The following is a 17,301-nucleotide window of genomic DNA, read 5'->3' on the forward strand; positions in this document are numbered from 1 at the left end:
TCCAGCAATGCACCCCCACAGCATCACACCTCCTCCTCCATTCTTCACGGTGGGAACCACACATGCAGAGATAATCTGTTCACCTACTCTGCGTCTCACAAAGACACAGCGGAACCAAAAATCTCAAATTTGGACTCATCAGACCAAAGGACAGATTTCCACCGGTCTAATATCCATTGCTCGTGTTTCTTGGCCCAAGCAAGTCTCTTATTTTCATTGGTGTCCTTTAGTAGTGGTTTCTTTGCAGCATTTCGACCATGAAAGCTTGGTTCACGCAGTCTCCTCTGATCAGTTGATACTGAGATGTGTCTGTTACTTGAACTCTGTGAAGCATTTATTTGGGCTGCAATTTCTGAGGCTGGTAACTCCAATGAACTTGAGATTCAAGCAGAGGTAACATTGGGTCTTCCTTTCCTGTGGCGGTCCTAATGAGAGCCAGTTTCATCATAGCGTTTGAGACTACATTTGAAGTTACAAAGTTCTTGAAATGTTCCCGATTAACTGACCTTCATGTCATAAAGTAATGATGGACTGTCATTTCTCTTTGCTTATTTGAGCTGTTCTTGCCATAATATGGACTTGGTCTATTGCCAAATAGGGATATCTTCTGTATACCACCCCTACCTTGTCACAACACAACTGATTGGCTCAAACGCATTAAGAAGGAAAGAAATTCCACAAATTAACTTTTAACAAGGCACACATTATAGTTGAAATGCATTCCAGGTGACTACCTCATGAAGCTGGTTGAGAGAATGCCAAGAGTGTGCAAAGCTGTCATCAAAGCAAAAGGTGGCTACTTTGAAGAATCTCAAATATAATATATATTTTGATTTGCTTAACACTTTTGTGGTTACTACATGATTCCATATGCGTTATTTCATAGTTTTGATGTCTTCACTATTATTCTACAATGTACAAAATAATAAAACATAAAGAAAAAAACTCTGGAATGAGTAGGTGTGTCCAAACTTTTGACTGGTACTGTATATACAAAAAAACACTCTTCCAACTAACTCTACACTAAAACATTAACATTGAACATTAAAAACCCACTACCGCATTCCATTACCTTGACCTTATCTGTTCATGTACCATGCAAATGGCCTGGGAGAAAGGGACACCACCACTGAACACATCCAGTAAGTAACTCTTCTAAAGTTAAATCTCATCTCGTATACCCAAATACTTCCCTGGAGCTGCCACCACAATATCCATTTTCTGCGATTTATGTTCCATTTCTGCAGCACAGTTGATAACCATTGCTATGAACGCAGAGAAGCCAACCATACTGAAGCAAATATTACTCATTAACCTATCCCTCTGTGCTGGCACAGATCTACTACTCGCAGGATCCCTTACCCCTGGACCCATCCTTCTCAATTGTCTGCACTGCTTCAGCATACAACACCTTCTGAGCTACTCTGACTCTAGTAAAGCAAAGATCTTGGTGGTCATGTGACTCTTGGGGGAAAATAAAACTGGAATTCAATCAATCTGCATTTTGTAGACTGTGTTCAGTGGATCCAACAAAAGTCCAAAACCATTTATTGGGCAGATTGAGAATAAATAGTTACAATGTCCTGATAAATGATGAGAGCTGCAGAGCGGTCAAATAAGTGGACTTTAGATCATGCCACGCATTTATTTTATTTGAGTAATGCTTAGAAAAACAAACTTCCAGTCCTACCCCACATTAGTCTTGCAGTCATGATGATCCTTCAGATGAGTAGTTATACACACCAACCGCTACTGGCTTTGTTATATACAGGGTGACACTGACCACAGCAGGGCTCCAAACAGACTTGTTTGCAGTGCTTTTACATTTGAGTAATTTAGCAGATGCTATTATCCAGAGCAACTAAGGTTAAATGCCTTACTCAAGGGCACATTGACAGATATTCACCTAGTTGTCTCAGGGATTTGACCCACGACCTTTCAGATACTGGCCCACTGCTCTTAACCATTAGGCTACCTGCAGCTGCAATTAACCATCCTCTTAGATAAACAAGAGCCTCTGGGATTTGGTAAGAGGCTAAATAATGCATAACAAATGTAAGGACGGCTAATTAGAAATATCATTTTCTTGACTATTGGAGAGAAAATGTATTAACAATTCTCACCTTCTCGCATGCATAGCTGTGTACAATTAATTAGAAAGTAATGTGCCCAGTCTCATTGAGAAAGCAATAGAGAATAATATCTCTCGATAAAGCTGAAAATGATAGCAGCACAGTGGGGACCGTGCACTTTGAATAGAAGGAAACATTTTCCTGTGTGTGTGCATGCAGTTTGTGTGTGTGTGTGTGTGTGTGTGTGTGTGTGTGTGTGTGTGTGTGTGTGTGTGTGTGTGTGTGTGTGTGTGTGCAAGAGAGAGAGAGATGCGCTAACATGCACTTTAGTGTTGGACAGGTCCAGGTCTGACACATGTTCAGTGAAAGCATCAAAAGACAAATGTCTTTCGTCATTCTCGTACAGCCTCTCCATCTTCTCGTCAACCATGTAAAAGTCCTTTGTGTATGCTTTTATGCTGACAGATTGCCTCACTTATTCCAAATGACTGGTCTGAAAATTACATGTTGTTCTTCACGCCACACTTGACTAATGTACCATTCTCTCTAGCTCTCCTACTTATGCCTTTGTGTTGAGCAAGTCCCATGGATGGTGTTTTACATAATGCAGTGAAAAACACTCTGTGCTCTGAACAGATAGGTTGAATAGATGTTTACATTGCAGTAAGATATGGAAATTAATGGATATCAGTCAATTCAGGGCAAGTTCATACTTGATAGATACCCATCATTTTCTAGAGGGATTTCAAAATCATGAATTTTCTTCTATATTATAATCCATGAAATGACTTCAGTTTAAATCAAATTGACCCTAAATCTGTTTCCTTTAAATCGCAAACACCTGTGTAAACTAATGCACTGACAATGAATGAACATCAATTTCACAAACTTACAAATGTGTGTTATATTTCATAGTTTTATCAACAGAATACTTAGATACCGATAAGGTCATGACTAAACAAAAAATGGGTTACCCCTTCCATTACACCCCTCCAAATAATGTAGGATACAGAGCGGCAAGATAAACACAAAATAAGTTACTTACAAGAGAAAACACATGCACTTATTTTCAATGACATGCGTGAATACATTTGAATAAAAAGCAATACCTAAAATGGAAAAAGCACATTGTGGTAAAATATATGAATGACGTATGAAGGCCTCAAATGGAGCGTGAGATGTGTATGTGTCGGCTTGATTCGTCCCATACATTTCATACAGTCAGTTCCATGGGTAAATATCCTCCAATTAACATGTTATCCAAAAGTGATCCGTTTGTGAAATTGCATCCTTTGTCTTGGGCTGATGCATCTAATTGTCATGAGGGCTGTGTGGATATAGTGTAGGGCTGTGTTGATATAGTGTAGGACTGTGTGGATATAGTGTAGGGCTGTGTTGATATAGTGTAGGACTGTGTGGATATAGTGTAGGGCTGTGTGGATATAGTGTAGGGCTGTGTTGATATAGTGTAGGACTGTGTGGATATAGTGTAGGGCTGTGTGGATATAGTGTAGGACTGTGTGGATATAGTGTAGGGCTGTGTTGATATAGTGTAGGGCTGTGTTGATATAGTGTAGGGCTGTGTTGATATAGTGTAGGGCTGTGTGGATATAGTGTAGGGCTGTGTGGATATAGTGTAGGGCTGTGTTGATATAGTGTAGGGCTGTGTGGATATAGTGTAGGACTGTGTGGATATAGTGTAGGACTGTGTGGATATAGTGTAGGACTGTGTGGATATAGTGTAGGGCTGTGTGGATATAGTGTAGGGCTGTGTGGATATAGTGTAGGGCTGTGTGGATATAGTGTAGGGCTGTGTGGATATAGTGTAGGACTGTGTGGATATAGTGTAGGGCTGTGTTGATATAGTGTAGGGCTGTGTTGATATAGTGTAGGGCTGTGTGGATATAGTGTAGGGCTGTGTTGATATAGTGTAGGGCTGTGTTGATATAGTGTAGGGCTGTGTGGATATAGTGTAGGACTGTGTGGATATAGTGTAGGGCTGTGTGGATATAGTGTAGGGCTGTGTGGATATAGTGTAGGGCTGTGTGGATATAGTGTAGGGCTGTGTTGATATAGTGTAGGGCTGTGTGGATATAGTGTAGGACTGTGTGGATATAGTGTAGGGCTGTGTTGATATAGTGTAGGGCTGTGTTGATATAGTGTAGGGCTGTGTTGATATAGTGTAGGGCTGTGTTGATATAGTGTAGGGCTGTGTGGATATAGTGTAGGGCTGTGTTGATATAGTGTAGGGCTGTGTTGATATAGTGTAGGACTGTGTGGATATAGTGTAGGGCTGTGTGGATATAGTGTAGGACTGTGTGGATATAGTGTAGGGCTGTGTGGATATAGTGTAGGGCTGTGTGGATATAGTGTAGGGCTGTGTTGATATAGTGTAGGGCTGTGTGGATATAGTGTAGGGCTGTGTGGATATAGTGTAGGGCTGTGTGGATATAGTGTAGGGCTGTGTGGATATAGTGTAGGGCTGTGTGGATATAGTGTAGGACTGTGTGGATATAGTGTAGGACTGTGTGGATATAGTGTAGGGCTGTGTGGATATAGTGTAGGGCTGTGTGGATATAGTGTAGGGCTGTGTGGATATAGTGTAGGGCTGTGTTGATATAGTGTAGGGCTGTGTGGATATAGTGTAGGGCTGTGTGGATATAGTGTAGGGCTGTGTGGATATAGTGTAGGGCTGTGTGGATATAGTGTAGGACTGTGTGGATATAGTGTAGGGCTGTGTTGATATAGTGTAGGACTGTGTGGATATAGTGTAGGGCTGTGTTGATATAGTGTAGGGCTGTGTTGATATAGTGTAGGGCTGTGTGGATATAGTGTAGGGCTGTGTGGATATAGTGTAGGGCTGTGTGGATATAGTGTAGGACTGTGTGGATATAGTGTAGGACTGTGTGGATATAGTGTAGGGCTGTGTGGATATAGTGTAGTGATATAGTGGGCTGTGTGGATATAGTGTAGGGCTGTGTGGATATAGTGTAGGGCTGTGTGGATATAGTGTAGGGCTGTGTGGATATAGTGTAGGGCTGTGTTGATATAGTGTAGGGCTGTGTGGATATAGTGTAGGGCTGTGTGGATATAGTGTAGGGCTGTGTTGATATAGTGTAGGGCTGTGTGGATATAGTGTAGGGCTGTGTGGATATAGTGTAGGGCTGTGTGGATATATAGTGTAGGGCTGTGTTGATATAGTGTAGGGCTGTGTGGATATAGTGTAGGGCTGTGTTGATATAGTGTAGGGCTGTGTTGATATAGTGTAGGGCTGTGTGGATATAGTGTAGGGCTGTGTGGATATAGTGTAGGGCTGTGTTGATATAGTGTAGGACTGTGTGGATATAGTGTAGGGCTGTGAGTCAGGAGCCTTATACAGTGGTCAGACTGGACTGGTCTCTCCAGTATGTTATTGCCAGGTGTCTAGTACTCTCCTGTGATACTCTGGTTCTTCCTCTCTGCTCCTCTCTCACTCCCAGAAGTCCTCCCATTCCCATTTCCATTCCCCTGTCGACCCTGGGACAACACCTCCATACTGAGGACACAAAAACATTAGTGAATATTATCAAGTTAAACAAATAGGATGTAAACTGGACAAGTTATTTAATGTGTCATTAGAAACACTACCTGTTGATGTGATTTGGGATTTGTAGTTTGTTGTCATCAATGAAGTTGTTGTGCCTGTAGTAGTCGAGGAAGGTGCGGGCAACATTTCTTCCCAGCTTCATGTCTGAGGGGACCATGTTAAGGTTCTTCCCTATAACATGAACATATGGTGCTGTTAGCCTTTAGTTTAGTCAACAACAAGGCAATTTCTTCCTCGCTGGGAGGCATTTACTGGAGTTACACTGTTTCATTTCACAAAGACTCTAAATCCTGCCTCTGACACTCTACTATTAATTGAAATAAATAAATAAATAAAGCCCTAGTTTCTTCCTCACAGAACAAATAGAACCATTTGCAGTAAATAACTAAGCAATAACCAGCAGAGAAATGTGGCGTATAAATTACCAGGCTACAACACACTGTGTTCCGCACTTAGTGGGGGTAAATCAACTGCATCAGCCAAAAACACGAAGGTGGAAGGCATCACAGTGGCAATTACTTACCGCCCAGGCTTTTTAAAAATTCACAAGTCTAGCCCCCAGCCCCCACCACATTATGGAAGGCATCAATAACTTGAGACACTTGATCATAAAACTGTGTGGTTACTCTGCATGCTGTTGCCATGACGCCGAGCTGGATTAGATCACAAACACAGATAATAACAAAATGATTTAGATTAAGTAATCTACCAGTAATCCATATTTCATCAAAGATGGACACATAGGTTCCCCAGTGAAGGTGCTGTTATGAATATATTCTTTACCAGACAGACCAAAATGATGAAATGACACAGAGACATAATTGTTCACCTCTTGTCATTTCCTTGTTGATGTTCAGATATGACCTGTCTACCTGTCACACCTCTATGATTGAAACAAGTGCCTGTGAAAAAAATATAAAAAGAAATTGTGTATTTTTTGTATTATTATTCCTTTCAACGCTCAGATATTACCTAGGAAACATAAATCCAAGGCCTTGTAGGTGAAATCCCATTATCCAAAGCTGTTAACTCATAAACAATCCATCCTTGGGCTGAATTGAGTGTCTGGGTGGAGGTCCATGCCTTTGTGTCTTTTCAGTGAACACATGCACGTGCACACGCATCACACTGTATGGAAGCTAACATGTCATAGATTAACAAAGAAGACAAATCAAATCAAATTGTATTGGTCACCTACCCGTGGTTAGCAGATGTTAATGTGACTGTAGCGAAATGCTTGTGCTTCTAGTTCTGACAGTGCAGCAATATCTAACAAGTAATCAACAATTCCACAACTACCTAATACACACAAATCTAAGTAAAGGGACGGAATAATAATATGTACATATAAATATATGAATGAGCGATGACTGAGCGGTATATGCAAGATGCAATAGATGGTATAGAATATAGACACTCTTGCCGACAGTTGTGGCTGCTTTGTGTGATATATTGTTGTCTCTACCTTCTTGCCCTTTGTGATGTTGTCTGTGCCCAATAATGTTTGTACCATGTTTTGTGCTGCTACTATGTTGTTGTTATGTTGCTACCATGCTATGTTGTTGTCTTTGGTCTCTCTTTATGTAGTGTTGTGTTGTCGTGATGTTTTTTCCTATATTTATATTTGACTTATTTTTAATCCCAGCCCCCTTCCCCGCAGGCCTTTTGCCTTTTTGTAGTCCGTTATTGTAAATAAGAATTTGTTCTTAACTGACTTGCATAGTTAAATAAAGGCTGCATTTTAAAAATGAGATGAGTAATGGCCAATGATTTTGAGTCTGTATGTAGGCAGCAGCCTCTCTGTGTTAGTGATGGCTGTTTAACAGTCTGATGGCCTTGAGATAGAAGATGTTTTTCAGTCTTTCGGTCCCAGATTTGATGCACCTGTACTGACCTCGCCTTCTGGATGGTAGCGGGGTGAACAGGCAGTTGATTGGGTGGTTGTTGTCCTTGATGATCTTTTTGGCCTTCCTGTGACATCGGGCGCTGTAGGTGTCCTAGAGGGCAGGTAGTTTGCACCTTCCTCATCCCCCTTCCATACCCCACTGTTGCTACTCAGTCACCTTAGCCTGGAAAGGTGGTGTCTCTGTGGGCCTCCATAAGTCACACAGCCGGTCGATGGGCACTCTCCGCACAGCTCCAGCTCTTGTATTTACACCCATCTGTCTGACGCTACAACCTCTGCATCATGCCATTAACTATTTTAGGCTCATAACCTGCTATGCATCTATAGTTACAATAATATTCTTCTCTAGTTATTTTAGAAGGGTAACATGCAGTATCTTAATTCTAGCCTTATGTCATGTTGACCATCCTCTGAAGTGAGTACCATAATTTTGAGGATTCTTCTGAAGACATGATGCAGTACAACATACTTGTCCTCCAGACTGTTATAATCCAATACAGGTCTGTTTTAACTCAGAGTGCTCTCCATAAGGTTATCCTACACCAGCCTCTCCAGCCACTGAGAGACCACCATCCCTCATGTATCCCTGACATCTTAATTTTGACCTTGGGAAAGTTTTGTGTTACCCCGTGATCAAACGGTGCCAGCGCAAACGCATGCTCTGAGCAATGACAGAAATATCCCAGAAACCCGTGGAGTGCAGATGGCCTCTCAGCTTGTGATGTCACATCTCACATCTATTACAGGAAGTTGGTGATGGATGGCCGCTTCGGAAGGAAAATACTTCATCTGCATCACAGCTGCGGGCGGGACACTCCAACAGCCTGATTGGCTGCTGACCTGTTGCCAAGGGCAACCAGAGCAGTCGGGATGAGCTGCTAGCGGCAGGAAGTGAGGACTCTGCCAAAGCACAGCCTGAGGGCAGCTCGCAAAGGAGGGCGGAAAGTTCCAAAACATCAACTCAACACACCAGGCAGGAGGGAAAGGTGTTGCATAATCAAGGGGGGTGGAAGTTTGGCAGCCCTTCCTGCAATGGTGCATAAAGAAACAAATGTATACAGTTGGCAATATGTAAGTATTTTACTGACACAAAATGTCACATTCCACCTAGACAGTACATTTTCCCTTTCAGAATGAAGGTGCACATCAGAATTTCTATATTACTATCAAAGTTCCTTCCAATTCCTTGTCTCCATAGAAAACAAGGCTGCCCAATATAAGTAGGCCCATTGGCACAGTCAGGCAGAAAATAAGCCTTCCCTGAAGGACCTTCCCTGCCAAGATGGACAATATCTTCCTCAGGATAATTTCTATACTAAATCTCCCTGCCTGGAGACAAACGCAGGACATCAGGCTAAACGACTGGACACTAGACAGCTGGCTCTGAACTCAATAGCAGTCCATTCTACTGTAACTCACAAAGAGGACAGGCCAGGGAATACAGGATGTCCTCGGGAAACATGGCAAGAAATTTGGTGGAAAATTAGGGTGTGCTTCATTGTGTTATCAGATGGAGAACTGGACATTTGGTACATTGGAATGTCAGGTCAATGAGAAGAGGAGAGTTGTGCTGGGTGCTCTGGCCTGCCAGATCTACAGTATGGCAGAGAGGATACTGCAGCAGCTTTGGAGCATTAGGGGCTTTAATATCTCCTCTACCCTCTTGTAGGATCGATAAAGGCCTTTGTTGTGACTCAAGGACAAGCCATCATGGGGCTGATGAGGTGACGAGACAATGGGAAGATGGACACTCCACAGCAGATACGACAGATGATTTGTTTACCAAGCTGTTTATCTGCTTTCAGTGTCATGTGCCCAGTCCAAACAGACAGACGGACAATGATGCCCCAATGACAAGGAACAAAACACCAGCGTCCACAGCAGACCATCCCTAACAAGAAGACAAATTAGGGACATCAGCGCCATCAATACCATCAAGTGACAGGCCTGTCACCAGGGTGATACAAAGAGCCAATTAACAATGCTAATTAAAACAGTAAACAGCGGTGCACTAAGGGAGCATGTTTTCCCCCCGCAGCTAAACTATGTTCAAAGACCTTGTGTCCTTTTCCTATAAGAAACTTTGTAGCTAATGTGTAATGCTTCATTCATTAGACATCCAACACCTGTTCTCCCCCTTAAAGACATCCAGACACAAAACACAGGCATCCATGCAGTAACAAAGACATACACACGCATGAACACACACACACACACACACACACGCACATGCACACACACACAGCTATCAGATAGGGCCTCATCTTCAGCAGACTCCTAATGGGGACTGACAGCAGTGATAAGGAGTAGCCCTGAGTGCTGCAGGTCTGGAGTCTGTCCAGTTTCCGTCACTTAAGAATTGCAGAGGGCAGGCAGCAGATATGTCCAGTGGCTAGATTGGTAAGTACGTACATCTCATGCCATAAAGCTCTCAGAGCCACTGGCTGAGCAGCATCAGATGACCTCTATCTAATCTGTCTGTCTAAAAGCCAGTAGGGATGATGAAGGAAACTTCATTTAAGACTCCATGTATACTGTCACGCAAGTCAAATAATAGGGTTTTGAATGGCATGAAATTCCTAATTATATTTGTTTGTGGATAAAAGTAAGCCTACCCTGTGATTTAATGGAAAGGAGAAAGAAAATAAGTCAACAATTGAGAGAATCCTACCACGTCTAATGATGATCTGAGGAGCATATTACTGCAACTGTGGGAGAATATTTGCCTACTTGTCACTGTCCATCAACTAAGTGTCATGATTAGCGAAGCCTGAAATGTTCAATTGGCAGGTTTGGTATTCAAATGTCCCTGTGTGAGTCACGCTCCCATACTTTGCGTGTGCCAATGTATTGCTGTTGTCAGAGTGATCTCCCAGACTGCAGCTAGCTGTCAGGCCGTGCCGTCTTCTGTGGGCTGGTGATTGATGTTGAAGCCAGGAGGAACCACCGAGCTGTCCGGTTCCACATTGTGCTCCTTGTGCTGTATCAATTTATGTGTATGGAACGTGTTCAGGACAGCACAACACTTAAGTGAGGCAGTGATACCAAACTAAGGGTTTGACAACATGGCCATGCTTGATTGAGTGAGACTCTTATGGTGAGACCCGGGGATAATAGGTCTTTCAGTAGCCGTCTGGACTGGAGCCTAAAGGACAGGGGGAAATGGCACATCGCCGGGACAAGGAGCTGTCTCTCTTCAGCCCAGCTCTGGACTTGTTAACTCAAGAGTAAAAAGGGCAACGCATAGCTCCCTCTCACCACTGGCATGTCTGGTCACATGACATAGCTAGCGCTGGAGCCCATTGTCCAATCAACACTCATCATCTTACTTTAAATAGATGGAAGACATTGTGTAAAGTTCTATAAAAAAAAAACTAAAAGTGGGAAGACATGAAAGTCACAGATTACTTGCTCTCCCAGTCAAAGCATCAAGCTGGGTTTTGAATAAGGTCCCAGATTCTCTCAACATGCACACTGTCTGGTCTCCCTGTTAATGATGCTCTGACATTACAGTGAGTATACCTCATCAAAAAGATCAAGTTTGATTGAGAAAATAGAATAACCTGAAAACCTCCACAATAACCTAAATGAGAAATTAGAATAACCTTGACAGAAAGGTAGACCAAATGTGTCTGCTCTGTCCTACTTCAGACATGTTATAAATGACATACTTGAAGTAAGACATAACATTTTGAATAATATATTTTTTGAAGTTATTTTAAGAAAACAGCTCCATCACAAAGTCTTTGAGCAAGAGGTTGGTATTGTACCTTCCTCTGTTTGAGTGCTCATCTCTTCACAATGTTGCCAATCCCTATCCATGGAGAGCCATAACAGACCAGCACACAGAGACTATAGACTCAGAGGGACACCAGTCCTATGAAGCCACAGTGGAATCTTCCCAATAGGACATCAGTCAAGGAACAAAGCAAATGCCTCAGTGAATTCTCAGCATGAAACATTGTTTCTCTCCATTTCGTGCAAGATTACAGGTGGTGAAATCATTAAACGACTGAAAATATTCCAACTGCTCTGGCGTGGAACATTCACAGCTTGCTCATTCAATATAATGAGCCTTTTAGACCTGGGTGACCATAGACGGGGGAAGGAAAGTAAGGAAAAATCTGTGAATTTGAAAAATATGAAATTCGCATTGACGTGGGGAGCAAGAAAAGACCCTCTCTCTGGCTGGAAACCTGTTGCAGGTTTTTGAAAATAACTGTTTTTCTTAAGTTTGATCCTACCCTGTGATGAAACAGTGAAGCTTTTTTTAGGATCTTTCATCTTATCTTTTTAATCACAGAAACGGGCCATTTTCACATATGTAGATACTAGTATTGTGCAGGAAATAATGAATATGATGTTGAAAAGTGGCAGAATTGCCCTTTAAGATTTCAATTATGGTGACTACAAGGTCCTTCCATTAAATTAGTCCATTTTGTGTAGTGTAACTTGGTGATTTTGGTGTTGTTGATGTCACCAAATTATTACATTCTGTCATGAAGAGCACATGTTCAAATTAATAAAAAACACTTTGTTTCCACGTCAAAAGGTTAAAAAAAAGAAGAAAAAAAGAAGACTATAGTAAGTTCCAGTTAAGTGCCAAATAAATAAAGCAAAATGGTTGACCGTAACAGAGTTGACGATTTCCTCTTAAATCAGCCATACATCCCATTGAGATAGGGGGAATAGAAGCTTGTTGTGTGCAACAGGGAGGGGCAACTGAATGCAAGCTTAACAAAAAAAAATGTATTGGTAAAATGATGGGTAACAGGGTTGACATGTTATGCTTGACCCACCACAAAACACCAGAAAATGGCCAAAAAGAGTAGAACTAGCTCATCTGCTTTTCCACTATTAGATGTTCAATGTTTGTTAAAACATTTTTTTTAAAGGAATAGTTTCACCATATTAAAATGAGAATTCAGTTCACGTAATAGGGTGGACAACGTAAGGACAGGTTTTTTTTCTTTACCGTAAAAATGTATCACTAATCATATGAAATAAATAATAGCCTTCAGAAATGACTTTGTCAAAGCAACCAAATAACTTTCCAATGATGGTGAAACCTTGAGACATTTTTTTTTGGGGGGGGTTAAGTGTGTTAAATCTTAATAGACATCACAAAGAGTGCACAGAGGGACGAGTCAAAATGGGCACTTAATTTAATATAACAGGCTTTAAACAGGAGAAGGGGGATTCATTTGGGTGTCCAGGTAATTATTTATTTATAATTCATTCATTTTTAGAGCGGGAGGGGGGTTGCAAAGCATAAAGGTCTTTGTTGATGATTTGCACGCTCAATAGACCAGATCACCAGGGAGTAAAAAGCGACATGGCTGGTTCCTTCAACCTGTCTGACCCCAATCTTTGCTCTACACGAAGTCCCCGCTGCCCTCTCCCTGCGTAGTGCTGACACTCCCCCTCCCCAAGCCCAGCTACACGCATCCCCCAGGCCTGTTCCTGCCTGCCTCCAGCAGGGCCCCAACCCCTACCATGACTCAGTCCCCCCTCCACATCCCGATCACCCACTAGGCTCGCCTCCATGGTATTACTATGTAATGTTCTTCCATTTACATTATTACCTCACCTCATCCATCTTGCTTTCAGCCAGCATACTTTAGCGCAGAGAAACCAACAAAGACAGCCAGGAAACACTGCTACTCCAGAAGCATAAAGGGGGTGTGACGGACCGCAGCAGCTCTGTTCTGTTTTCTTATCTCTTTCTTTAAGCCCACTGCACAGTGACAAATAATCAAGGGACTTGTTATGCACTTGCAGTGTGTGGCTATCACCGTGGTTATGCTATGTGCATACATATTACAGCAGCCTCTCTGTTCCAACTGTCTCCTCTGTACAGCACAGCTCTTTTATGTGGGAAACAAAGAAGGAACATTTTCAAGGAGAGGAGCATCACGGGTAAATTATGACTCTTTCCGCACACAGTAAAGAGATTCTTTTTGTTTCCATCCCCTCTCTGACACTAAGGGAAAAGAATGTCCTGGAGGCAGTGTAATTCTACATGAATGGGTTTCTTATTATAGCGAGCCAGCCAACTAGGCCTTGGACTTGACAGTTCAGTGGAGCACTGGGTTGGGGGAAAACATTGAGTGAGATGAGAAGGCTTTACAGCCCTTTTGATATAAACACAAGATAAATAAATAATTAAACAAAGAAGTGAATGGATGCCCTGTATATAAGGGTCGCTGGCAGTGGGTTGTCTACAGTGTGACAGAGTGATACAAGGCAGGCAGGGACAGAGCCACATGGAGCTGAGCCACACACAGACACCTCACCCTCCTGGCACTAGAGGGCACTTACGGTACACAGAACATCTCCTCTCATCTCAAAACAGGGACTATGTGCACTGTATAGTACACTTTTCTGCCTGTAGGCTGACTCCACACCACTCTGGTTTTCTGCTTCTTCTCTACCCCATGGATCTGAGACGTGTCTCCTCTTTTCCAACAAAGTTTGTTAAAATGGTTAAAAACAAGTTAATCTGAAGGAACATTTTAGTCTATAGAGAATGTCTATTTAATGCCTATTTATTTTTTAAGGCTCCCGAGTGGCACAGCGGTCTAAGACACTGCATCTCAGTGCAAGAGAAATCACTAAAGTCCCTGGTTTGAATCCAGGCTGTATCACATCCGGCTGTGATTGGGAGTCCCATAGGGCGGTGCACAATTGGCCCAGCGTAGTTTGGGTTTGGCCGGAGTAGGCTGTCATTGTAAATGAGAGTTTGTTCTTAACTGACTTGCCTGGTTAAATAAAGGTTACACATTTAACCCTGAATGCATTTGGAGTGTACAAAAGACTATGCAATTAACAGGCCTGCTGTAATCTATTCTTCATCACATCAAAAGCAGAACACACATGCTCTCTACCTCTTTTGTAAACAAAATCAATGGGGCAGGTGTTGCCTTCCCACTGTCACAACGTATCTGGCTGAACAAAAGAGCAAGGCAGCGTTCAGGTGGATAAGGGCTGACCTGACTCGTCTACATCTCAGCCCTGTACTGCCTGTCGATCGAGCCAGGCCTCCAATAACGACTAGGAAATCAATAGGCTCTAAATGAGGTTGTTACTATAGGGGCAGGCAGTGTGGATAAACGCTGGGGGATGGAGAACCAGTACAATAGACTGACATTATCACCATCAGCCCTCATTAGTGGGCTCTACAGACGGCTTTTCTGTTGCATGGTGTACAGACACGGCCCAGATAATTTCACTGGCCAAGACATCTGCACAGGTCTGGCTTTTGTCTACTCAGGAGTAGCATTGATTTGAAGAATCAGACCTTTTGTAGTCCAGAGTATCTCCCTCAAGAAGACACAAATTCAATCTGCCCACAGTGCCCAATCGCTGTGCACAGACTGGGCTCTCAGGGAGAAATCGGATTCTGTTTTCGATGCGTGTTGGTGTCCACAAAAACACAAAACACTGTTAGTGTTTGTACACTGATTTGCTGGCTCAATGACATGAGCCTTTCAATATACGACAGAACCTCTCACTCAATTTCCCTTTAAACCAATCTGTGCTGCAGCCTGCATCCCACAAGTCCCAGGCACCAGTAATATACCCTCCATTTGCAACCCTACTCCCAGGCACCACAACACACAATCCCCTCTGTTCCTGTTGCATATCTTGTCCTACATGGATGGACAGGGTGTATTGATGTAACTATCAATCAACTCTGACACCAATACAGCATGCTTTCTATGAGATGTGAAGCTCGGAAGTTTGGGGAAGTTAGTGGAGGGAGAGAGGGAGGGAAGAGACATACACGTGTCGTGTGCTCCATCTCTGTCTCTCCCCCTGATGCCTCCTCTCCTTTCTCCTCCATCAGCCAGCGGGGGTTGGTGGGAAGGCGAGGGCAGAAGGAGGCGGGGGCCCGGCCAGGCTCCCTGGGAACCCTGATGACAATGAGAGAGAAGGATACAGGTGTCTTCGGTGTAGGGAACGGGCGACGTGCTCCCCGCTGCCATGTAGCTGTAGAAGGACACCTCCAGGGTGTAGCAGTAGGACGTGTCGTCCAGCAGGCCACCCAGGAAGCGCCTCCCGGTGCCAGCCTTCACCACGTCACGGTTAAATGACGTGTTGGACTGTGAAGTGAAACACTGTTAATACAGAAAATATTCTACTATACCAACATTATAAATCAATAATTAGTCAGTCTAGTGACAAAGTATATGTGTATCGAAGCCGAAACACGTCAGAGTTTTTAAACTTTGTTTCCATTGAACATGCCATTCAAATAAAGGTATTTTAATTCATTATATGAAGAGTGCCTTGGTCCTCCTTTTTTTGGTGTATGTTGGTGAATTTTAATTCTTAATTCTAATAATTCCCACAGAACTCATTGTGGTCTTGCTGTAATGCATATATGTCCAATCAAAAGAGCATTTTTGACCAATGGGACAATTGTGTTAATATACTTCTATGAAAACCAATGGTCCAAACTTCAAGTCTCTATCATAATCCGTTAAAAAGTTATTGGAGTTTATAAACGTTTGGATTGACAGAATTAGGGTGACTAAATCAATGGAGGCCAGAGAACACATGGTGAACTGCGTCAATTTGGCTGGATTCTGTGCAAGAATTAAGCCTACTGGTTAACGTTACCTGACAGGCTCACTTTCCCATTGAACTCGTCATCTTTCTCCTCAACTCCACAGGACATAAAACAATATAGAGGTAAGATGGATATCGATTTTGAATACACGACATGTATTATTTTCATATTTTATTATACACTTTTCACATTAATTAGAAATTCCTGTTTTCGAAGATTTCTCACAAAAATAATATCTGAAATGTCAACGGAGCACTGAGTATAAACCAAGATTTTTATTTTCAAAGCCTTTTACATTTAATTCAGCTCGTCATGTTAATTTAGCATTTTGCTTCCCACGGCAACAACATGCTACCCACGACAACCTCAAAATGTTAAATTATCAAAAGTTGTTACGACAAACCTGCACCGCCATGTCAACAGAGCTCGATATAGACAGGTTAGCTGACAAAGTCGCGAAAGCAATTTGCGCGCTTCAATGTGGGCAGAAGTCCAATCAGTTGTGATTTTAGATGTTCAGATAGCTTGCAATAATGACACGAAGCTGCCATGTGGAGAATTGTAGGTGGCTCGTTTCAACTAGTTTTATCTTGTCCTTGATACCATGTCTTGTTTTGAGGTGTTTTTACTGATGTCACTTCTATGCTAATATGGCAAAAATTCACTAGCTAGCTAACCATGAACTGTAACGATGTATTTGAGAGACAAGTACTCATTGTCAAATCAAAAATCAAATCAAATTGTATTTGTCACAAGCTTCGTAAACAACAGGTGTAGACTAACAGTGAAATGCTTACATATGGTCCCTTCCCAACAATACAGAGAGAAAAATAGAAAGATAATAGCACAAATAAATACACAATGAGTAACGATAACTAAGCGTAGGGGTAAAGTGTCAACCAGCTAAAGGTGTCACAACCAGTTATTGAGTGGTAAGGGATAATTCCTTTTCACACAGGGGAATTGGGTGTTGCATAACTTCGTTATTTTATTTTATTTAGTATCAATTTTTGTTATTTGTAAACTCAGGATCACTTGATCTAATATTAAGTTTTGGTTGAAGATCTTCTAACATTCAGTATAAAAAATAAGTGAAAATCAGAAAGGGTCAAATACTTTTTCACGGCCCTGTATTTGGTTAACTATTTAGCAGTCTTATGGC

At 42.2% G+C, this 17,301-nt stretch overlaps 1 protein-coding gene across 1 annotated transcript in view; it reads right to left on the bottom strand.

Annotated features, from left to right (window-relative positions):
- Window positions 1-5,288: 5,288 nt before the first annotated feature.
- agbl4 (AGBL carboxypeptidase 4) overlaps window positions 5,289-17,301 on the bottom strand; it is a 426,805-nt gene continuing 414,792 nt past the window's right edge. Inside the window, exons 11-13 of the mRNA XM_064935374.1 lie at window positions 15,507-15,669; window positions 5,700-5,802; window positions 5,289-5,607 (exon numbers count right to left, since the gene is read on the bottom strand). Coding sequence (XP_064791446.1) covers window positions 5,496-5,607; window positions 5,700-5,802; window positions 15,507-15,669 — 378 coding nt within the window. The 3' untranslated portion in view covers window positions 5,289-5,495. The remainder of the gene's footprint in view (window positions 5,608-5,699; window positions 5,803-15,506; window positions 15,670-17,301) is intronic.

The sequence above is a fragment of the Oncorhynchus masou genome, chromosome 24, assembly GCF_036934945.1.
Source record: "Oncorhynchus masou masou isolate Uvic2021 chromosome 24, UVic_Omas_1.1, whole genome shotgun sequence".
In the NCBI taxonomy this organism is placed as follows: domain Eukaryota; kingdom Metazoa; phylum Chordata; class Actinopteri; order Salmoniformes; family Salmonidae; genus Oncorhynchus; species Oncorhynchus masou.